General features: G+C 35.4%; 2 protein-coding genes across 10 annotated transcripts in view; one reads left to right on the forward strand and one right to left on the reverse strand.

Moving 5' to 3' along the window:
* Positions 1–25,464, forward strand: part of mespaa (mesoderm posterior aa) — a 259,472-nt gene that overhangs the window by 154,044 nt on the left and 79,964 nt on the right. The window lies entirely within an intron of this gene.
* Positions 1–25,464, reverse strand: part of LOC309488859 (uncharacterized protein) — a 72,875-nt gene that overhangs the window by 20,061 nt on the left and 27,350 nt on the right. For 7 of the 9 annotated variants that reach the window (XR_014202288.1, XM_082157280.1, XM_082157279.1 and 4 more), the window contains exons 8-18: positions 25,068–25,150; positions 13,603–13,666; positions 10,562–10,683; positions 8,217–8,488; positions 7,288–7,335; positions 6,618–6,677; positions 5,090–5,276; positions 3,807–3,909; positions 2,595–2,634; positions 2,400–2,508; positions 315–477 (exon numbers count right to left, since the gene is read on the reverse strand). Coding sequence is in view for 8 of the 9 variants with exons in the window: in XM_082157280.1 (XP_082013406.1) it covers positions 315–477; positions 2,400–2,508; positions 2,595–2,634; positions 3,807–3,909; positions 5,090–5,276; positions 6,618–6,677; positions 7,288–7,335; positions 8,217–8,488; positions 10,562–10,683; positions 13,603–13,666; positions 25,068–25,150 (1,251 nt within the window). In the remaining variant the exon portion in view is untranslated. The remainder of the gene's footprint in view (positions 1–314; positions 478–2,399; positions 2,509–2,594; positions 2,635–3,806; positions 3,910–5,089; positions 5,277–6,617; positions 6,678–7,287; positions 7,336–8,216; positions 8,489–10,561; positions 10,684–13,602; positions 13,667–25,067; positions 25,151–25,464) is intronic. The other 2 variants (XM_082157281.1, XM_082157282.1) reach the window with 2 other exon arrangements.

Consider the following 25,464-nt stretch of genomic DNA (forward strand, 5'->3'; position numbering starts at 1 on the left):
GAAATCCATGACACAACAGTTCAGACATATTTAAATCACCCTTCAATTTTAAGTGTTTTTCTATTCTATCGCCATTACATTCCATCACCTTAAATACATGTCAACTTATTGTAGGAGACTTCCAAAATCAATATTAGGAGCCTTTGAAATTACTTAAGGGAACAAAAATATTTTCTATTATGTATTTGTCCTGTACATACTAGAGGTTCTGTAAAAACCCAGTGTCTTTTCATGTGAGACCTAGTATTAGGAGTAAATAAATCAAATGGATGTTAAGTAGTACCTGTAACCTTAAATGAGGAACTGATTCTTACTTGTGCAGTTGACAGCATCTTTAGTGTTAAGGGTTTTGTTGCATTGCTGGCACAAAGCCGAATGCAGCAAACTCGACGTGCTGAACAGGTGTCCATTCACAGATTTCTTCTCTCTCTCTTTTGCCTCTCTGTCTTTCTCCCGATTTTTTTCCTTGTCTTTTTCCTGTGCCAGAAGAGGTATAAGAAATATTACAATAGGTGACAGCTGTTAACACTTGCAGAGCACTGTAATGGCCCGTCGTAGCTACTTCAGTTTAAACCCATTAACTTATATTGCTCATCATTTTCTTTAATGGCATTTCTGCAAAGTAATTTAGTATGCCACCCTGTCTTCAAATTCCTTGTGCGAACAAAACAAGGTGCTTGTTTGCCAATATTAAAATTATGGGACAAAATTTGTATGGATGAGTGCTACAGGATCCAGAGCTAATGAGTATGCTAATCAAAAAGAGGACCTTAGTGGGCAGCCCTATTGTCCCTATGAAAAATGTCATTTCAAACTGAGGACATTATCACTGTGATTCAGACAATTGTGCACAAACATCCTCTAAATTGTTGTCAAGTTCTGCTGTAACAAAGTTCAGCTTCCTACTTGTAAATATAGGCCTCAATTTAAGCAACTGTTTAGAAACAGCAACCGTTTTTTTTTTTTTGGTAATAAAAAGCTAACGTAACAAATATTATCAGGCTTATTCTAAACATGAAATATTCAATAATGTATAGTTGAATCATCATAAATCAAACACACTGCTGTCAACAAAGTGCCAGTTGTGGATGAAATACACTAAAAGACAATCAACATGACAACTAAACAATGAGCAAGTCATTGGATTCCATTGTTAAGCAACTAAGGAGTTAACAAATTCAGAAACAGTGAACATCAAGAAGTGAGAAGAGAAAAAGAAGTACAAGATAAACCAGCACAAAAAGTGAACAGACCCCAGGGGCAAAACATCACTTTCCTTAAACGAGACAGTGATTGAGATTCGGCCTACCTCTTCTCCCTTCAAGCTCTTTATCTTCTGATAGCGGCCTTGAACCTCGCAAAACTTTCTATATAACATAACTGTGGGAGGCAGAGCCTTTGCAAGACACTCGACCGAGACAAAAAGTTTAGCATCACCTCAGATTCAGGAGGAAGTGATCCAGCTCAAGCTGGGAGGTGCTGTGACTCTTACTTCCTCTTTTTATTGCACTGTCGTTGCTGGTGTCAGAACAGCAAAGTGCTGATGAAATCTAAACATTTTGGTGTAAAAACACCCATTTGAAAACTTTTATAGTAAATCAGTAGCTCTGCAAAAGTTTCAGACTATAGATTTAATGTTTTTAACTACAAAGTTCCCAGTGTGTGGAAGCTTGATTCATTTTAATGGTTAGTTTTAACAGTTAAACTAGGTCCATAAAATCTTGAAATTAGAGTCTTGAATGACTTTCAAGAAGTTTAGAGTTTTAATACGAGGCCAATTCAGAAATAATGTATGTACTGAAGCCCTAAAGTTTATTTAAGCCACAAAAAATATATGAATTTCATTGCATTCAAAAAAAGAACATATCAAAGTGGCATCAGCAAAAAAAAAATTCAGTATTTAGTTGCTAAAATTACAAGTAACTAGCCCTAACCTTAACCGTAACTCTATTGTACATGCAATTAATGAATATTAATCAGTACTTATTTGAGTATGTACTATGTAACTACATCACCTTAAAATAAAGTGCAACCACACTGTTTATTTCAAGGTTTCCTGGGAACCCTACTACTTTAGGTCTCTGTAGTTTGTAAATAAAGTACTGGTCCTTTAAATGGGTAAAATGCTGAGCTAACTGTAAAGAATGAAACATTATCGTGCCTCTTCTTACCGTCATATTTCCTCTAGTGCTCAGAAAGTCTCTTCCAACCCCTCACACAATCTACTTCTCCATTCATTTCAGTACAAAGGTAAATTCCTGTCTTCGATTTAATTGACAGTGTGATAATTCGCACTCAGTCATCAGTATGAATGAAACAGATGAGCTAATCTACAAATACACTCTTGGTGGACAGGAAATTACTTGGTGAAAAAATGACAAACAAAAATGTTGACTTACTCTCGCTTTCTTGTACATTTTGTTCTTTAGATAGCTGAAAGTCCGGCTCACTTTGGTGGTACTTTTTTCAAAATCTCCTCTTAAAGGTCCAGGTTCCTCCTCTGTAATGCTAAAAAAAAAAGCAAGATATACTGTAAAGACATGCATTATATGAGTGTTTCCAGAAATGAATTGAGATATGCATGGGCATCGTACCTGTATCCCATTGAACTGGAGTTACTGAATGATGTCATGCCTACAAGTACAATGATGGAGTCAAATTACCATCACTAATAACAAACAGCCTCCATCAACAGAGCCTGATTTACATCCACATGCAAAATTGTCTGTCTGTAAAAGAGTATGTGATTTGTCTAGATATTCAACTAGATTAAAATGACACACTGTGCCATGAACATGCTAGGGGCAAGACCATTTTAATCAATACTGAGTTTTTGAAGTTATAATGCTGGCATGAAATCATATTTAGTTATTATTGTAAGAAATGTCCATGTATTCGCCACTGAATCTCAAAGAAGTACAAAAAACATGCAGCCATAAATATGAATGTAACCACAGACGAATGGAGTAGTAAAACGGTTCAGAACGTGACCTCCTCTTAACTAAATGTATGGCAAAAAGAACACTATATTACAGGGTTAATTCACCTAAAAATTAAAATGAGTGACCAGCAACTTTCAAACTCCAAAAAGGACATAAGTACCATTAGGGATGGTCAACATATAGATAAAAATATGAATGACGCCATTCAGTATGAATGAAAATACATGATCTAGATGCAAAGTTACATCTAGAAAGAAAGTGGTTCCCTAATTTTATATCACAAGTAAAGATATCGCAATAATAAAGGGCTCTACTCTATATTAGGGTCAGGGTTCAAAAGTGGCTAGCATATTTTAGATCATCTACTGTGAGTCACATGACATCATCTAGGGACAAAACACTAAGGGGTTACTATGCTGAAGATGCCATTATCCAGCTCCTACTGCAACTTACTTATGGAGTCCTCCTCATCACTAGATGAAGAGGTGACAGTAAAGACAGTTTTAGATTTGGGGAGGATCGGTGAGAGGTTGAAGGTAAAAGAGATCCGTCTCTTTCGCCGAGTTCTTCCTATCGCTGGGCGGTTGCATTGGGGATTGAAAAGTCAGAGCAAGTACTTATTAAACCAGATGATTTAGGGGCCTGAGAACTGGGTGGAGGACAACTAACACAAACCAGATGAAGAAAACAAACTACATTATACTGGTACAACCTGCACGTGCACAACCTCTCAAACAAGGAATTAATTAGAAATATCTGGTATTCTGAAAGCAAAAGATGTTTCTAACACAAAATCCATTTCATTATCAATCTATAGCAGCCAGAAACTGAAAGAAGAGATGGAAATCAAGCAGCTTAACTCACCATCTATGTCCCGTTGGCTGATGGAAAGCATAGAGACTGATTTCTTGAGGGGGAGAGTCACAGATTGACCGCTGTGTCTAAACTGATGATACTTCCTTGATTTCTGAAATTGCAAACTTAGATGCTCAGTGCTGTTTTAAAGTCATGTTATAAAGAAAAGTGACTTGATTAAGAGGTGGAAATAACACATGATGGGCACAGAATGAAAAAAAAAACAAAAAAACTGTGAGACATTTACAGGTGTAACTATGAAACAATTTGCATAAATATTTCGCTTTTATATCTCAGTTTAAATGTTTCTATTATATATTATATTATTCTATATTAGTTTAAATGCTTCAATTAGTTTTTTTGTTGTTGTTGTTTTCATTTCATTTCTTTATTTTTATTAGGCCAATAAATAATTTATCTCAAAAGGGGAATTCATGAACAATAAATAAACATTTAATTTTGATGTTTTAATGCTGTCTTGTAGTCCTTAATTGACCATACAAAAACTATATTATATTATATTATATTATATTATATTATATTATATTATATCATTTAACTGTTCTGACTTCTGAGTGAAAAATGTTTAATGAATTTTTTATAAAATTCCTTGGTAAAGGAATACCATTTAATACCACTAAGTTATATCAAGGGTCAAATCAAACATAAATAGCACATTCAAATTAAAAGTGCATGATGTAACCACTTTTTGTGTGTACGCTGTACAGGTCTGGTATAAAACAAATAAAAATAAATTCTCAGGTGGTCAAAATGTCTGCCCAATACAAAAAAGGCTTGCTCGGCGAGAAAATTATTTAATTTTTTTTGGAGGGAACCTCCACAGTCTTAAGTGTATTTTTCTACCCAAAGTTACTTCAGGAAAAACACCACATTATGGAAGTACAAAAAGAAAGAAAGAAAGAAAGAAAGAAAGAAAGAAAGAAAGAAAGAAAGAAAGAAAGAAAGAAAGAAAGAAAGAAAGAAAGAAAGAAAGAAAGAAAGAAAGAAAGAAAGAAAGAAAGAAAGAAAGAAAGAAAGAAAGAAAGAAAGAAAGAAAGAAAGAAAGAAAGAAAGAAAGAAAGAAAGAAAAGGTGTGTGTGTCAACCATTTTTGAGAAATGGTTAAAATTGTATACAAATTTGGGTGGCAGCTTCATGACCATGGGAAAATGTGGGTCCAATGGCCAAATCAGCTGGGAACCACTGGCTTGGGCCGCTTCAAGTGACCTTTTCAAATAGTTTCTCTATTTTAGCCCAAACGTCATGATTTGGGGAAGTCAACTCTCATCTCACCTGACCAGCTGGACTGCTGCAGTCTCCCAAATCAAATTCAGGACCTTCTTCTGTGAGAGACATGAGTGAGCCCCTCTCTTCACCTTCCTGCCCCTGCACTCCTCCCGGATCCTTGGATGGGCCTCCAGACTGCGGTATCCAACGTTTGCCATCCTCAATTCCAGCTGCTAGACCCTCCAAACTATAACTTAAAAATAGAACACATCGCTAACAACTCAGCTCAGCAAGAAAAAAAACAAACAAAAAGTAAATAAATCAATAAATCTGTCCCACACAACTTTTTAAGTCACATCAAATGAATGATGGTGTCTACATGGTTTCCTATACACCCAAAAAGGTGTCCCCATGTGTCTGTGTGTGGTGTACTACTGACCAACCAGATGCAAAATATGCAAAGTGGATGTTCATATTACACTACACCCAACACAGAAGTATACACACTCAAAAAATGATTAGACCTTAATTGTTATACAATAATATAACAATTGGAATTAAATTATGATGTATTTCAGTGCAACTACTAAAGTAAAAAAAAAAAAAAAAAAAAAAAACCTTTACACAATAAAAAAGTACTAAAAGTGCAGTATTAAAATGTAGTTGGATGGTTTTGGGACTATGCAAAGCTGACTCTTTGGACAGTCTAGATATGAACACAGTGAATTTCAACAGAATGGCTGCTGTGAGAGTATGAGACATCAGGTCTGATCTTAGAGGCGACGCCATAGACATACGGTACAAGCTCAAAGCAGCACAATGAAAAGCACAACCTGAGGCTACATGAGAAGTGTTTTGGGATGCTAATATATATGCGAGCATGCATTCGACATTCAATCCTCAAAACAAATACAAACATACTAGCCAAACAGAAAAAGAATCAAAACTACACTGTGAGAAGTGAAGACAGGAGCAACTACATATCACACTATATATTAGATAAATGAGGGTCTTGTTTTAAAGGTGACTAGAACATTTCCAGACTTTCCATATATGAATTATATAGAGATCTCAATTATATTAAACCTCAAATCAACTTATAAGGTTTAAAAAGTTAAAATGTAAATTATTTCTAAATGACATGACACGTAAGAATTACTTGAATTGGTATAACCTACTGTAGTCAAATTGGTAATATTAAATTATATTTTACATTTTGTTGCAACAGTATGAACAATTCATAACAAACTTCCTCTTACCTGACATTCGGGCCAGATACGAGAACAACAATATCAGTCATCATGCAACCGCCCAAAAAAAAAAAAAAAAAACTACAACAGCTACACAGCAAAATGCAGTAAGTATCTCTGCAGCAACACTTCTAACTTTTAAAAGCCATCATTTATCCAAGCTGTATCAAGGCTGAACGGGGTAGCAAAAATAAAAAGGCCTAAACACACGCCTCACTTTGCTCTCAGACAAACAGGTAATGCAAATGATGATGCAAAAAGCTCTTTGTGCAAGTCAAAGGGGTTGGCGCTTCGGTTGGATTTACAGGAAGCTTGCACACAACGCGTTCACACACTCTCTGTACCTGATGAGCTCTCTAATTTCTTCCAGCTCTCGACATGGCTCACTGGGGCACCAGCTCAGACTGGGCAAAAAAAAATAGGGGGCACCAGTGGGCACAAACCAGTTAGAGGGGTAGTAGAGTAGAAAAAACAAGCATTTCTTTAGTAAACGGTTTGTTTGGGTTGATTATTGTGCTCCACTCTTAGAAGAAAAGGTTTTATAAAGAACCTTAAAGGGGTTTAGATGATTGGAACTGTTTAGGGGTTCCAATAATGGGATAATGTTATGAATTTTTTTATTTTGAATATTTTAAATTCTATGAATGAAACAGCATGTAAACGCTTTGTCATGAACATAAAACCATGAATGTATTATGCAACCATTTAAAACTTACTTATAACCTTTTTGGCATAAAGCCTTCTTTAAAAGTTAGTCAAGAACCCTAATGTTCTATACAGAACCCCACTGAACCTTTTTTTCTAAGAGTGATATAAGAGTGCAACAGTAGGGTTCCAGAAGTAAAAATGATATTCATCTTCATCACATACATTTTTTATACATACCAAAATTGTGTTAAATTGCCAAATTCCCAGTACTGTAATTTGCTAGCATTAAAATGGGAATCACTGTTGCACTCCCTAGGAATTTCAGATCTCAAATACTTGGATATAAAAATATATATATATATATACCTTCTTCTGTAAAAGACAGGTCTGTTGTCTCCTGTACTTCGAACAGAACTGGAAATGGAAAGATGATGAGAGGTATGAGATGACATGGAAATATGAGAGATCTTTAGTAACTATTATGACTTAAAATATCTGTATAATAAGAGTCTTGGAAGGGTAAAAATGAAACTAGTAAAGCATGGAATTACTTCTAGAAAAAGAGTGAATGCAAACCAGTAACAAAGAGAAGAGCGAGGTGAGAATGACTAGAGCATGCAAAGGCTTGAGGATGTCACATGATCAAGAAGTGTGAGTGATGTCATTCTCAGAGCATGTCTTGTTTTGGTGTGTCTGTTTGAGGTGTTGATGCATTATAATTCAGTGTGTTCTGAGTAGGAGCGTATTCAGCGTTTCAAAACCTAAAAACCCAAATACATTTTGAGCAAATTGGTGTCTGTGATTAGATATAAATTTTCATCATATTCCTTTTTTCAACATATACATTATTAATTATTTTATTTAGCAAGGATGCGTTAAACTGATCAAATGTGACAGTAAAGACATGTATAATGTTATATGTTTCTTGAGTTGCATATTAGAATAATTTCTGAAGGATCATGTGACACTGAATACTGGAGTAATGATGCTGAAAATTCCGCTTTGCATCACAGGAATAAAATACATTTTAAAATATATTAAAATAGAAAGCAGTTATCATATTTCATTAGAAAAAAGAAGCCTATGTTAGGACCATTAAGATTTCTTACATTGCAATATCATCATGACAACTAAGCAGACTCCAATCCATAATTCATATTACATTAATGCAAAAAAAAAATCTGGACAAATTTTTCTTTATTTAATATTAATTTAGATTATTTTAATTTTTGTATTACTACTGAGAAGCACTTTTTCACAAAGAGCCTAAGCTTCCCTTCAGTGTAAGCACGTACCTGCGCTGGTTCATTTCTTCTTCTCCTCCCTGGTTCTTCCCAGGACCCCAGCTGTGTCTGCGGAACGGAGAGAGCGAGCGCACGGTGGAGCGGAAGAGAGAGGCGGGGAGCGGCACCTCGGTTAGCCTGTCTTTGGCCTCCTCTTCTTGCCGTACCTCCTCAGAGCTCTCGGCCGATGAGCTGGGATGGCCCACGCTGGCTGTGTCGTCTGTGGAGGAGCAGGAGACGGACACCTCGCTCGTGCTGTCACCTCCACCTACTGCCTCCTGACCCTGAGCAAGAAACACCAGTCAAACTCAAGTTAACCGACAGACAGATGAAACATTATTCAGCACAACAAAGTACTACATATAAAGATTGGCTACATCTTATCAATGATAAATGGAAAGTGTGCAAAAGGAAAATGGTTCAACATGAACTCGAACATAAATGCTATTAAAAAGGTATTTGACCAAGTATATAATAAAAAAAATAAAAAAATCGTGATGGGGAAAACAAAATTCAAAAAAAGTTTTTATCTTCTGTTTTTGTAGATATAGTGTTTGCAAAGTAGCATTGTGTTGATTTTCTTTAAACATTCTATATTGGCCAGTGTTATTTTAGTATTATTTATATACTATTAATACTTTTTTTTTTTTATATACAGTTTTAGTTGAATAATTTTAGTACTTTGACTTCAGTTAGTTTCCATAGCAACATTTAAAAAAAATTTGTTAAAGTTTACATTTTTCATCTAATATTTATATTTATTTCAGCTTTATTGAAATTTTTTATAGTTTTAGTTATCAATAACAACACTGATCCTGACCTCATGGCATTGAACAGATTTGCCAAAATAACAAACAGGTTTCACCCCAAACAATGCCCTTATTTGTCATTGGTCGGTCAATCAGAAAGTCCCGCCCCCAAGCTCACGCCATTGGTTGAGCCGGTTAGGATGCTCAAATTATTTTAGGGTTAAATTAATTTAATTAATTTAATTTAATTAATTTTAGGTGAACATCCATGGGCTAATTAGAAGAAAGTATTTAAACATCGAACAATAACACACTTCACTTCATGTCTATTGTTGATTACATTTTAAATTACATATGAAATGTAATACTTTAGAAATAGACTAAAGACTAAAGTTTAAAAAGCTTGCCATGAGAAAAAGTGTTCATCATTCAACATTTAACGGACAGCAATGACATTATCATAGTATTTGCATTTTTTATTGTTTTTAGAGTTTTTTCCCTCAAATTGAATCTAATAATCAATTATCTTATTTGACTCCTACTTACACTCCACTGTAAAAATGTCTGAACTGTAAGAGTTAGTTTATCTCAGACTTGCATGCATCTAAGACTGACTCACTCACTCACTCACTCACAAACTTGAAGCAGTCGTGAGGTTTCTTGGTATGAGGTTTTGATGAGTGTATTGTGCCGAGCACTGGTGGCGTGAGACAAGGTGAAGAGGATTTGAGCTTTTGACACACATTGAGGTTTTTGTTGGTGCTCTGGGTGGGGGATGAAAGCCCTCTATTCATGTGCCACTGAAATAGCTTCTATTGGGCATGTGTGCAAGGAAGCAGAGGGGGTGGTTTATAAGCGTGTGTGTACGAGGTTTAAAAGGTTTCTAGAGAACTTATAACCACGTGGAAAAAATCAAAACCTCTGGTGGATTTTAACATTTAGGTGTCCTAAAATAAGAAATAAAAAAACAGAACTGTAGTCACATGATCACATTAAATGGCCAATTCTGAGACCAAATGATTTACATGCATCATAGCGCAGGTGAAAAACCATGACATTAAATCACAATTATTTCATCCTATTGACAGCCATTGTTTTATATTTAATCTACCAGTGCTCAAATGTTTGAAAATCCCTGTGCTAAGGCTTTTAGCCTTAAATTGTATGATTCCTCATACTTCGGTTAAGGATTTTTTAAAACACTTAACCCTCATTAATAAACTTGTATCCAGCATGTTGTGCTACAGACATGAATTAACCCTTGAGCAGACTAACAATTTTGCCAGCTGGATGATAACATTGAAAAAAAATTCTAAATAAATAAATAATTAAAAAATACATTATAAAAATAAATTATAAAATATACTATACAGTTATAAAAATGATAAATTAAAAATAACTTACTAATTAAATAACTAACTAAATATATAAATACGGAGACAGCCAAGCCATATCTAGAGACAAAAAAAAAAAAATCTAACACTTGGCCAGTGAGCAACCATCCACAAAAGGAACCACTCATGGCAACCACAAAATGTCCAATGTGGCAAAAAAAAAAACCACTCATATTTTCTTCAGAAAATGTAGTCTGTTTTTTCTTTCTCTTACCTTTCTGAAGACATTGTCCTCTCCAGTGTCAGGACTGAGAAATCCATCTGTGTCGCTGCCTGAGTCTCGAAATGTGACTGTTTCTGAATTGCAAGTGTGAAACTCTGGATACTGTGAACTCTCTGCAACAAACACACACACAAACACGCATTTACACAATGACAGACCAATTTAAAGCTGTGTGCTAAAAGTCTCTAAATAAGTTATCTTACTCAAGCCCAATTTTTAAACAAAATGTGCGATTTCCCTTTCAGAACAGATCTTTGTACAACAGCACATGTATTCACTACAGCAAAGTCTGACAAACCTGGTGCGGTACTGACAGATGCTTCAAAATTGTACCATAGCGTGGATAAAACCATATCACGTGGGAGAGGAAACCATCATGAGAAACCTCAACAGATTCCATCACCTAGAAAAAAATACCGCCTGTTTCCTTTGCTCTCTCTCGCTTTCACTTTCTACTGGGTTTTTTTAAGTGCAACACATTCTCTATATGCGCTTAGTGTAAGTGAACAGGATCTGGGATCAACACTAGTAGATCTGTCACAAGAGTGTGAGCTTTGTCAGCTGTCTAACTGCCCACAGGTGGCTCCATGTCTTGGGAAGTGAAGGAGGGGTCTCGCTAAAACCACTACAGCTGCCCGTTCTCAATGTGTGTGTGTGTGTGTGTGTGTGTGCGCTCTTAATGAACCAATGCTCTGGTAAAAGCAAACGTCATTACAAACAACTGAAAACATAAGCACAGGCCACGACAGGCCTCTGAGAAGAACGGCAGCATTTAGTATCTATATATCACAGTTTCGTTTCAATGACAAAAATATTGTCTGAATGTTCTTGACATGATTCATTTGATGAAGATGATGTGTCATTTTTTAGAAGTAAAAAAAAAAAACCTGTCCCACTACCTGGAAATTGAAACATTGGGGCTCTGTGTTTGCTTCTTAACATTGTTAAGCACTAAACATTAAAGCACACTAGAGTGAAAACCATGTAAATGCTTTCCATATTTTGTCAAATGTGACAAAATACAAAATTATCCACAAATAATGCTTTTTTTCTCTGAAAAACTGAGGTGCATCAGCTCAGATCAATGAGGCCTACGATCAATCCGTTCCAAAAAGAGATACAAAACCTGTGCTAATTGAAAGAAAACAAGTTGACAAAAAGATTGACTCCAATAGTTGGTGAAATTATAGCATAACGAGCGATTTACAAGCAATTTTTAAAAGGCTGTAAAACCTAACTTTATTTCAGCATGGTTTTCAAAGCATTGTACTGTGATGAAACTGCAACGCTGTTAAATGCTGTAAAAAGGTGTCATGCTTACAAGGAAGTAATCAATAAATATCATCCTGCTTCCTGCACTTATAACAATATCGCAGTGATTCCAACTAAGTTGTGTGTTGAAGACAATCCAGTCAGGGGAGTCTAACTGGGAAAAAGAAAGCTATAGGTCACTACATATTTCACAACAGGACAAACAAATCATTCTGTATGGTTGAAACACACTTTTCATTAAACAGGAGATCTCTCTTTTCAGCACTGCATCATATGTTTGTGGTTTTAATGTATGTTTTTTTTTATATCAGCCACTGCTTGTGTACTGAAGCTGAATACACTGAAGGTACAAGTAAAGATAAAGTCATCATGCTCCTCTATACAAGCATCAAGCATACTATCTTCTGTTCCATGCTTCATTTGAGAACTAAGAGTTCAATCTCTGTAGACACACTCCAACAACGCAACTTCACATCGCAAAGTTCCCGCCTTCCTGAGAAACTAGCAAACTATACATATTGTATAGAAGCCTCAAAGGGACAAAAGTCAAAACAACCTGTTCAATTCTAAGGGTCAGAGAGAGGGTGGAAATGTTTTTGCTACAAGAAAGAAACTATGACTAACTTTACAGCTTGACTATCCTGTCTAACAGACAGCATCCCGACAGTCATGGACCCTCATAAGTGAGCACACATGCCACATTAAATAGAGCTCATCACATGAAGTGCATGAGCAATGTGACTCACGAATGATTCAAATAGAAAATTGTTAACATGTTGCTAAGCTTACTTCATAAGCATAAAAAAAAAGCATAAACATTCCCAGGAACAGTTTAAGATCATACAATTAGACTGTTTTAAGAGCCAAAACTTTTTAGTATAATATATAAAACATACATTACTGTTCAAAGGTTTTGAATTATTACGACTTTTTAATGTTTTTGAAAGAAGTATCTTATGCTCAGCAAGGCTGCATTTATTCGATCAAAAATACAACTAGTTAACTATTATTACAATTTAAGTTAAGTTTTATGCTTTAAAATGTAACTAATGTAGTTAATGAATTCCTATGATGGTAAATGGAAATAATTCTAATAGGCTGATTTGCTGAAACATTTGCAAGAAACATTTCTTATTATTATAAATAGTATAAATATTAAGTAATATTATAAAGAAAAATTATGATTTCCACATTATTAAGTAGCAAAAACTGTTTTCAACATATATAATAATAACAACCATTATTAATAATTGAGATTCAATAATAATTTTTTATAATTGAGCAGCAAATCAACAAATTAGAATGACTTCTGAAGGATCATGTGACAATGAAGACTGGAGTAATCATGCTGAAAATGTTGCTTTGCCATCACAGGAATAAATTATATATTAAAATATATTAAAATAGAAAGCAGAACTATTTCAGAATATGCTGTTTTTGCTCTATTTTTAATCAAATAAATGCAGCCTTGCTGAGCATAAAGACAACTTTCAAAAACAACAACAAATGATATCAAACTTTTAAATGATGGTGTTTATTTAGAGTTCATATTTCTCTGGACTCAGTGCTGACTTATTTAACCAATTACTGTACTGTAACATTACCTACAGGGTTAAATATACCTGCAACTTAAAATATGATCATCTGTGTAATTTGTATAATTCCATATGAAGCCATAAGACAAAATAAGACCCAACTAGGTAAACAATAGCATTGATTAACGTCATCGACAACATGATAGCAGGGATGTGTGATCTTACCTGTGGACAGGCTGTGTCTCTTCTGAGAAACACTGGAACACAATGTGTCTTTGTCTCTGTGGATCTGGAGACAGAAAGAGGAAGATATGGTTTTATGCATGTGACTGTCTAACTGGAAAGAATTGCTTGACATACTGAAAAAAAATAAAAATAAACATCAGATGAATGACAATATGAATGTTTTTTTCTAATTGCTGAAACGGTCAGTGAAAATGAGGGTTGCTAACAAAAGCATAGGCAACAGGGAAACAGAAGCAGCAGCTTCGCTCACATATGCTCAGAGACTGCAGCGTACATGAAGTTTGAGCTCAGTCTGCGGTTTGTGGAGCCCATAACAGCTGCATCTCACTCATCACAGACCACACACCACCTCACACCAGCCCTGAGGGACAACGGAGGCTTCAGCAATCAGGATCCAATGATGAGATGGGTCCCCACAAGCCAGACATCCAAACAAACTATACTGCTGGCTGGATTCAATCCAATTACATAGAAGACACAAAGGCTGCAAAGGTAAAAACAGGATCTAAAACAGATTCAGCTCAAATATGATAAGCTATGTTTGTGTGTGAAGAAAAGGTGTGCGCTACAGTAAATACCCTGTCTTAATCCATAGTTACATTTAAGAAAATATATATATTTTTTTTTTTTATTACTAGTCTTGGAAGTATCAGTATAAATGTGTTGAAAACTACACTTTTTGTCCTTAGTTACCAGCAAAAGCGTGTTTATGAATATATGGAGCTAAAAGAGAAAACATTAGCATGTAGGCTAACCATAGGCTTAAAAACTGCCATAGTAATATGAAGTTCACAGGTGTGCACTTTTTTGAAAAGCTTCGATTGTTGCTCATTTTTAATAATAGCCTATAAACATACCTGTGGCAACACATTAGTTGAATTGTGCAATATGTTAATACCAAGTGTGCCTCAAGTCCTGAAAAGTGAAGCCAGAACGTTTGATCGCCCCCAGGTGGTTGGATGCAGTATAGGTTATAAACCCCACACTCTCCATGTAATCTAATGGGACGCAAGACAAACTAAACTAATCAAATTGAAATTACAAGTCAAATAATTTTTTTCCAAAGATGGTTTCTGTCCTTTTAGGAAGTTTTTATCATGCTGATGTAAATTCAAGTGTTCTTTTTTAAATAAGTTTGGTTTTAGTTAGTTATTTGATGCTATAAAAAAAGAGTGTGACTTCATGACTGACAGCTGTGATTGACAGCTTCTCTGAGGGAAGTAGTCACTGAGGCACCAATGGACTTTTTTCGGGATTTTCGAGAGGAGATTGAAGCTTCAACTTTAATTTCTACATTTCCATAACTGTTTATTTCGCACAACATAATGAGTTGTTCTGCAAGTAAACTGTACTAACTGATTCTGAGGGAGTGTGGGCGGGGCTCCAAGATGTCAGCACCATATTTGGACATTGGCTGCTTCACTTCTCTACTATGGAAGAGATTGAAGGTGGTAGTCTGTATTTTTTACAGAGTATGGTTATTACACCTAGTTGCACAGCAACCACACACTAGTGAACTACAAGTAGGGGACGTTTACACAACACCGTTTTACAACTAAAAACTGGAAACTTTTGATGGGTTTTGACCGTTCATTTACGCAACAAGGGCGTTTGGGTGCCTGAAAATGCAAACTTTTGAAAGTCGTGTTAACAACTTTGTCGCCTGTATGCGAAACACACCAAGTAAGAACTGTTGAGTTTTCAGTATGTCGCTGTTGTGTAGACGTACCCTAAGGCAGAACCATTTATTGCAATTATTATAGTAGTAAATACTATTTATTATATGCTACCGGTCAAAAATTTGGGGTCATTTGGGGTCAGTATTTACTTTTATTCAGCAAGGACACATTTAAAAGATGTTACGAAATATTTATATTTCAATAAAAATGCTGTTCTTTATATTCATTAAACACACGAAGAATATTCCACAAAAATATTCAGCTAAAGTATTATTATTTTTTAACATTACATTTTTATAAAATGTCAAAAAAGAAAAACATTATTTTAAATTGTAATAATATTTGGAAATATTACCGTTTTACAGTATTTTTGATCAAGTAAATGTAGCCCTTGTGAGTATAAGATACTTCTTTTAAAAACATTTCAAAATCTTATATTGTTTTATGTACATAAACGTAATTCGTCTTTTATCACATTGCTGATGTCAACATAAAATAGCACTATAGAATGAGTGTGTTTTGCCATACCTAATTTATTTTAAGCAAACTTACTTAGTCACATATATCTTGGAACTAAAAAGCATTAAAGTCATGGAGTATTAGCATTTCTTGTGTATCTTGTATACTGTACTTCCTTTTTCAAAGACCAGTTTCAGTGTGTATTAAGAGGTCCAAACACTGCCATGCCTGATTGCGTACTATATGTCAGCTTTTGATCTGAGGCACTGAAAGGGTGAATACATACAGTCTATTGGAAATGTTTACACAGATCTCATGTTACGGGCAGTACTGGTACTGAACAGCAACCTGTACAAAGCTCCCACAATAGAAAGCCTGTATTAAAGCGACCTGCACAGCTGATGGTTATTCACTCGGCTGGAAAGCACAGTGAAAAGCTCTTTCGCCTTTGTTGTAATCCAGCTACAGGGTCACACAGGTGATTCAAGATGGGACGGGGGAGAAAGATGGTCAGCAAAGGATACCAAGAGGGAGGGAATACAGGAGAAAAACGTGAAGAAAAAGGATGAACGAGAGACATCGCTTCTGATTTGACCCAGGAGCAGCTCACATTTCCATCCTGGCCAGGGAATAATTATGTTCACACCCTTTGAGCTTGTCAAAAAGCAAGTAGCTATGCACAGTTTTAAAGCAATTAACAATGCACAACACTCCATTGATGAGCACATCCATGCCAGGGCTCTGACTATCGACTGTGTTCCTCTGGGAAGGAGAACACTGCTGTCTGTTGTCCCGAGCACAGACCCTGCCTACAGACAGGCCACAAAACACAAGCACACACTCTTTGGGTTATTTGTAGCAGTTCCCATCATAGTGTGATGGTATCTCACATCCACTGTCGCTGAAAAACAAATACCCTGATGTTAAAAAGATTATAAATGAAAAGAGCTGGGGTTTTTTTGCCATAGGTGTCTAGTACAATAACAGCGGTGGAACTCTAAATGAGATCTACAGTTGTCAGTTTGTGACCGGGTAAACTGAGGGTTTGTGTAATCGCAAAGTGTATGAGATGCTTTCATTGGATAAATTGATCCTTTTGGGATTTTATTTTTAAGATTTGATCACACTAAAATCAGTTGTCCAGGGGGGAGAAGACAGCCTGTAGAGAAATTAAATGTGGACTCTGAGATGATTTGAGAAAAAAAAAAATAATGCACAAAACAATTACAGCCATTTATCATACACTACCATTCATAAGTTTGTGGCGGGTAAGATTTTTAATCTTTTTGAAAGAAGTCTTTCTTTTCTTGTCTATTCTAATATGTTTTAAAATTTAATTTATTTCTCTGTTCATTTTAAAGCTGAGTTTCAGCATCATTCAGTCTTCCAGTGTCACATGATCCTTCAGAAATCATTCTAATATGCTGATTCTGTCACCCAGTTTAATAATTATATCTTTGCTGAATATATACATCTCAGTTTTTTCTGTTTCTTCATTTAATCCCAGATGGACCATGTGGAGATACCGACTATTGTCAGATTCCTTGTGTATATATATATATATATATATATATATATATATATATATATATTTATTTATTTATTTATTATATACACAGTACAGGCAAAAAGTTTGGAAACATTACTATTTTTAATGTTTTTGAAAGAAGTTTCTTCTGCTCATCAAGCCTGCATTTATTTGATCAAAAATACAGAAAAAAAAGAAGTAATATTGTGATATATTATTACAATTTAAAATAACTGGTTTTCAATTTATTATACTTTAAATTATCATTTATTTTTGTGATGCAAAGCTGAATTTTCAGGATCATTACTCCAGTCTATCACATGATCCTTTAGAAATCATTCTAATATGATGATTCATTATCAAAGTTGGAAACAGTTCTGCTGCTTAATATTTTTTAATAACCTGTGATACTTTTTTAGGATACTTTGATGAATAAAAAGTTTTTAAAAAAGAAAAGAAAAAAAAGAAAAAAGAAGTAAATGTTTTAAAAATAGAATATACATATAATAATAGAATATACAATAATATACACTACTGGTCAGTAATTTGGGGTCAGTAATTTTTTTTCTTTCTTTTTTTGAAATAAATCAATACTTTTATTCAGCAAGGATGTGTTAAATTGATAAAAAGTGATAGTAAAGAAGATTTATATTATTAGAAAATATTTTTTTATTTTGAATAAATGCAGTTCTTTTTAACCTTTTATTCATCAAATATATTAGGCAGCAGAACTGTTTCCAACACTCATAATAAATCAGAATATTAGAATGATTTCTAAAGGATCATGTGATAGACTGGATGTCACATGTGACACTGAAGACTGGAGTAATGATCCTGAAAATTCAGCTTTGCATCACAGAAATAAATGATAATTTAAAGTATAATAAATTGAAAACCAATTATTTTACATTGTAATAATATATCACAATATTATTTATTTTTTCTGTATTTTTGATCAAATAAATGCAGGCTTGATGAGCAGAAGAAACTACTTTCAAAAACATTAAAAATAGTAATGTGTCCAAACTTTTGGCCTGTACTGTATATATGTATGTATGTATGCATGCATGCATGCATGCATGTATGTATGTATGTATGTATGTATGTATGTATGTATGTATGTATGTATGTATGTATGTATGTATGCATGTCTGCGTGTGTGCGTGTGTGTGTGTGTGTGTGCACACACTTTTGAGTGGCATTGATGGTTTCATGAAGAACCTTTACTTTACAACAAAAGGCAAACATGCAGAGCTATTGTCCAGCAGTTAGCACACATGCTCCTGACACTTTGAGCTGTGATGCTCATGCAGGCAATACAGGTTTGAGGCATTTCCTCTTTCTCCAATCTGATAAAGGAGAAAAAGCACATTGTAACATCAAATAGAAAACTGCATTATTAACTGCATGTCAACCCCTATATTATATGATGCTCTAAATACTGCACATATCTCTGCAGTTTCAAACCACTCTCCATAACACAGGCCCAAACCCTGAAGTCTGTTCAGAGCCAAACATGGCCCAATGTCCCTTTCCAGGATCTGGCACCACTGCCGTTCTCACTGCATATTTGCGGCGCTAGGAGAGAGACCAAAAAGGCAGTGCCAGCAGACTCCGTTGAACACAGAGAATTCAGAAGTGTACCCAATAAAAACACATCTGGTTTGAAAGTGCACAGACTGTGCGCTGGCTCTCGATGCATGCAGCGGGAACAAAAGCTGTGATACAAAAGCAATTGCTTTGGGAATAAATTTATGGCACGATAAGAACACGTTAATCAGTAAGTTGGACATTTTGAATCAAATTTTTGTGCCTGACGTTGCTATGTTCCTACAGGACCATTTCTGTTTCCAAGATCGCGGTGTTTAATCTGTGCAAAGCTCCAAAATGTCCAGTTAGTGCTGATTGTAAAGATGGTGATTTTTAGTTGCAGTACAGCGCTATGTAGTCACTTGGCCGGCGGCCCGTTTCCATCATTCTCTCCAGGCTAAGAGCCAAAGGAAACCGTTAGGATTTGAGCAGCGGCTCCCAGACTGTCACCAAACTGAACCGCCCCTTCGACTCACGCAGTTCTTGACCTCCACATGCATGCGCAAACACACACACTCATGCACAAACTCCATTTACAGTCAAAACATTGTATCTGAGCTTTCCCAGAGGCATTGCTCCAACCCAACAGCCATCCAGACTTTAGGAGTCATTAAGAATGGAAGGTTCTTAAATCCATCTAGAGAAATGTACTGAATCAAATGTGCTAGATTGAAGAAGTCATTAAGGAACAGTATTTGCAATCTATTTTACTTCTGAAATACAGTAGAGTTTAAAAGTTTGGGGACAGTAGGTTTTTTTAAAAAGGAAATTAATACTTGGGTGGATGCATTAAGTGACAAAATAAATCTTTTGAACTTTCTATTCATCAAAAAAATCATGATAAAACTGTATCATGTTTCCATAAATATATTAAGCAGCACGGCCGTTTTCAACATTGATAATAATAAGAATTGTTTCTTCAGCAGCAAATCAGCATATTAGAAGGATTTCTGAAGGATCATGTGACACTGAAGACTGGAGTAATGATGCTGAAAATTCAGCTTTGCATCACAGGAATAAATTACATTTTCAAATAAATTCAAAGAGAAAACCATTATTTTAAATGGTAATGATATTTCAGAATATTACAATTCTCACCGTATTTTTGATAAAGTAAATGCATCCTTGGTGAGGCAATCTTACAGACTCCAAACATTTGAATGGTAGTGTATGAAGTATTTCTGAGTGGAAAACCCATATTCAATGAGAAAAAAAAAATTTGTGGTGTGGGACTTAATTTATCAATCAGGAATTAACTTGATTTTGGAAAGTGGACTATGACAAAAGGTTGAAAAATAAGAGTGATTGATCAACTCAAAAGGAAAGTAGTTGACATTTTTACAAAGACATGTATTGTACTTCTTAAGAATAATGTGCAATGATGAATCATTTACAATAAAACTGAATTCTATTTATGTTGCCTTAAGTGTATTGAATCAACTGTGCTGAATCAAATTAATTGCCATGTGAGAGAGCAGTTACATTTGAGATACACAAAAGCTTTATGCTGGTAACATTGAACACATACAGTTCAATAGCTTATTGAGAACTTAAGGATTTGAGGCTGGAAAGAAGTGACATCTGTGCTAATGGCTGTAAAGACAGTGCCTGATCAAACTGGCAGATCAGTGCTTCAGGGTATTTGTCTGTTGAACCAAATTAAACGGCTGAAAACAAGCCGCACCTTGTGCACACACACACACACTTTTCAGACTGTATGACATGAAGTGTGAATGCCAGATGTCTCAACCCAACAAAAGAGCTATGAATCAACAAATAAGACATGACACTGTTTGGGCACACAGAAAGAACAGCTGACTGCAGAGATTCCTGAATGGGACGCCAAAGAGCATGTCTATCACATTTGGCAAAAACAGACGCTTTCTAAGCAGAAACTTAACCTTAGCTTGGAAAAACACTGCAAGTTATTGATAATCTTTGACTCCTATGAAAAACATACACCATTCAGTACATACAGTATATAGGAACGATCATAAAGCTTGCGATCTGTTCTGAAACTCTAGTGAGACGATTTCAACGTGAACTCAAACATTTCTCATCACAATCTTCCAAGATCAACGTATCTAATGGTTGATGTTTGAGGTTTTATAACACTGTATTCTTACAACATATCTCTCAACTTTGCTATTTTATGCTATTATCAAAATACAAAATGTACAACTACTGATATACTCAACTAATATAGATATGTTAAGCATTGTAATGCTTGCTAATGAATTATAAAACAACATTACCGCACAAGACTTGTGCTGTGGACTTCAAGTTTAAAACCTACAAGTTATATTATATAAAGTCCCAATGCAACAGCACTGAATGCCAACATTTCAGATCTCCTTACCTTGATCAAAACTACATCCACAGTTCTCTCTCCTTTGGCACACAAACTATACCTCCGCTTGTATCGTTCGTACATCTTTCCAACACACGCAAGGAGAAACTGTGACAATGAACAAAGCTTATTTCCCACATGAGGTCCTGACAGGCACAATCTCCATGGCTCAAGCGTTTGGAAAAATGAGACGCTCCTAATCTTTCACATCTGTGTGAAGGGCCGGCCCCTTTCCCTCGCTCATCCCCCACTCCCCTCTTCTCTCCCTCTCTCTCCCTCTCTCTCTCTCACACACAGACAGTCGCATATGCAAACAGTCGCTTTTCCTCTTTCGTTGCGCCTACCACACCATCCCAACCCTATGGGCTCTTTCTCACACATCTGCACATGGGTCATTCCTGCTATGCAGTGCATTTTCCCCATGTGCTTTAATATATTGGATCAACTATTATTTACACAATTTATATAGTTTGGTTCACAATTAAGTGACCATGAATTTAAACTCATTTCCTTGAGGAGCAGATGTTTATATTCACAGTGCATCTTCTCTGCAAAGAAATTAGTTTAAATTCATGGTCACTTAATTGTGAACCAAACTATATAAATTGTGAATATAATATTTGATTGTTGCCATGCTGCACCAACTAATATAAAAAACATTATTTAAAAAAATGTATTTCTCTGATCAAAGATCAATCTATAGCAGGGTTGTTATCATTAACTATCTATCTATCTATCTATCTATCTATCTATCTATCTATCTACACATATACACACACAAACACACAGGTGAAAGTATAGCAATAAAAAGCATATCAACTTTCCCTGCTCTTAGTTTTTTAATTTCCCAAAACTAACAAAAGCCAGTTCCTTGATGATATCATCCTCCAGGAAGTGACATCATTTGGCTAAGAAAACAACAGTGCTAGTATCAGCAAGAATTAGAAATGGATTTGAGGAATTGCTTTTTTTTTTCTTTTCTTTTTTGGTGAAACAAAACAAGCTGACAAGCAAGTTAACTGTCAATAGCTCAATGAGGAAATTGCTAACTTTAGCTCTTAATGTTGTATCCTGTTAATTGAGTTGCCATTGTATAAATAATCAAGTAATTCAAGTATCTTAGCTTGACAAGAGTATACTTCTGATATACCCTTTTATAGAAATACTTCCTTGTTAGCATTTTTACCAAGTTAGAAAAAAATACCGCAGAACAAAAATGACCCAAATAGTCACCTTTCTCTCTCTGTCACGGTTCTCCTTCCTTCTCTGAATCGAATGATCCCTGCAGGAAAGCCTGTCCGGTGGGACACACTGATAACAGCCCTGATGCCTTTCTGATTGACACCACCATTGAAACGTTGTCAAAGCTTCTCAGTGTTTCGCGCACCATGTATATACACAATCACAAACACACCCTCTGCCCAGAGGAAACGAGGCAGAGCAACACCTACTAGTGATTTCTTCCATCTGCTCATGATCTCAGTCCAGAGGTGAACGAAGCAGAAACCGTGGCTTCGTGTTTGCCAGGATGGGGCTGGTTATAATTACCAGGAAAAGGCCTTCAGCACTTGTGGTTCACATAAAAGGGTAACCCCAGCCCCCCATTCCCCCAAACAGTTATAAAGAAACCTGTGGATGAACAGCTGGCCCAGAGGTCACGACATAAAACTGTCAACATCCAACAGGAGAACGGATAATCAACAGCTTTTTTTTTCTTTTCTTTTTTTTTTACAGATCAAACCAAAGCACAGTGACAGCGTTACTTTTTGCCAACTGCTTTTTTTTTTAAACACACTATATTTTTCACCCATTTATTGAAAGCATTCAAAAGTTTGGGTCATTAAGATTTTCTTGTTCGTTTTTTTGTTAAAGAAATTATTTCTTTTATTCAGCAAGGACACATTACACTGATCGAAAGCGGTCCAGTTCCAGTAACACCTTTTAAAGACCCCCTGTGGTGTGTGTTTATACAGTATGTCTATGTGGTGTTTTTAATATGCTTTAAGACAAACCATGTGCATAAATTAACTATTTTAATAATTTCTACAGTTAGCTGTATCCTCTAATATTTTTATCTAGAGCCAAATGTGCTTCATTCAAGCCTTTTCTGTTCTGAGCGCATTGCCTCTCTCTTCCGCTAAAGCGCCACATTAAGAGCTGCAGATGTCGCGGTTATATTAACCACAGTAGAAAAAACAGTGAACAGCAAAATCGATTGATACTTTCACTGAAACACTGCAGAAAATGAGTGTACAGCAAATACCGTTTATTTTATCTGTCATGTAATTTACTCATACTATTTTGACTACTGCTGCTCAGATGGAAATTTATAACTATTCCAAAAAAGTATTGTCTGTGAAAGAAATATAGAGACTGGACATCTTGGAACTTTAATTGAATACCCTTGACATGGAGAATACCTGAACCACACACACACACACACACACACACACACACACACACACACACACACACACACACACACACACACACACACACACAGTTTGCAGCCATCTCTACTCTCTGTTCCAGTCCTCTAATTTGAACTCTCACAAAATAAACAAGTCCACATTGCTTCTGGACTTCACGCCTCAACGCTACCACATCTAGTGTTTCTGTGACCACAGACACAAAAGCAACTCTTTTACCTTGAATAACAGCAGCACAATCATGTTACGCTGTGTATGAAGAACTTCAGAGCAAACCAACAAAAATGAAGCCGAAAATAATGTCATCTGGTTGCATATACACGGCTGTTCAAAAGTTTGGGGTAGGTAAAGAAATGTTATGTTTTTGAAAGAAGTCTCTTATGCTCACCAAGGCTGCATTTATTTAATTTTAAAAAAGTCAAAATAAATAGCAATATTGTAAACATTTTTACAATTTAAAATAACCATCTTCAATTTGAATACGTTTTAAAATGTAATTTATTCCTGTGATGCAAAGCTGAATTTTCAGCATCATTGCTCCAGTCTTCAGTGTCACATGATCCTTCAGAAATCATTATAATATGCTTGTCTTGTAAGAAACATTTCTTATTATTATTGTCAATGTTGAAACCAGTTGTGCTGCTTAATGTTTTTGTGGAAATCGTGATACATTTTTACATTATTTGTTTATTTTTTCTGTCACTTTGGATCAATTTAGTCCATCTTTGCTATATCAAAATATTAATTTCTTTTTTTTAAATCATCTTACTGACCCCAACGTTTAGAAACGGTGCTGTATTTCTGTTCTTTAATCTGCACTGGCTATATACATACCAAGATATTACTGCTTTATGTAACACGTACGGCTAAAGATGAAAGGAGAGGACCACATCTGTTATCAGTTACACGTGGGCCCGACACCATGGGGACTCGACCAAAATGCAGCCGAGTAACAGGACATTAAGTTTTGTTTTTCATAGAAATATCGCCCCTATTTGGAGCTCGGTGCTCAAAATGATTTACTTCAAAGCAACTGTAAATACTGACTCCTTGCTGAATGTTAGGAACTTGCTGAAGGGATCATAACAAAAAAGTATGAGCTTATTTTGGTTTAAAAAAAAAAAAGGTTTGACTTGTCTTGTTGGGTTTGCCAAGCATCATTAAACAACTTTATAAACAAACGTGGCACATAACATAACAGCCCAGCGTAACAACAGTCATAAGCATCCATCAAAATAAAACTAAATATTGACAGTAAAAAAACACTTGGCAGCCCTAGAAGTTTTGCAACCCAACAATCATGGGATGTCATTTAGTCATGTCACAACATACACCCACAACATATTTCATAAGTTAAGTGTGGAAAATTAAATATATAGTCTAAAAAACACTATATTTTTAGTACTAACCAGTGGTGCATCTTTTTTGTCCATGATATCTGGCCACATTGTCTTCTGAAAGTCCATCTGATCCTCCAAATGTGCATCTGACTCTGTAAGAGAACATTTAGCATTTACAACATTTAGCAAAAAAGTAAAAGAATAGTACAACAGTTCTTCATGAAAATAAAGATTTTTTAAAAATAATTGATAACTCTTTTTTTTTTTTTACGTTCACTCAAGAATGGAAAATATGAGTCACTTTTTATTAAGTGATGAATGAACTAAAAACATGTCCTGCACCAACAAATACACGAACCAAACAGGGATATTTCTGGAAATGATAAGTCTGGCTATTTCGGTTCAGTTACGTAACTCCACTAAGATAACAATACCCCTTTAAAAACATGGGTGTACCAAATGTACT

This window comes from Leuciscus leuciscus (genome assembly GCF_965113295.1).
Source record: "Leuciscus leuciscus genome assembly, chromosome: 2".
NCBI lineage: Eukaryota > Metazoa > Chordata > Actinopteri > Cypriniformes > Leuciscidae > Leuciscus > Leuciscus leuciscus.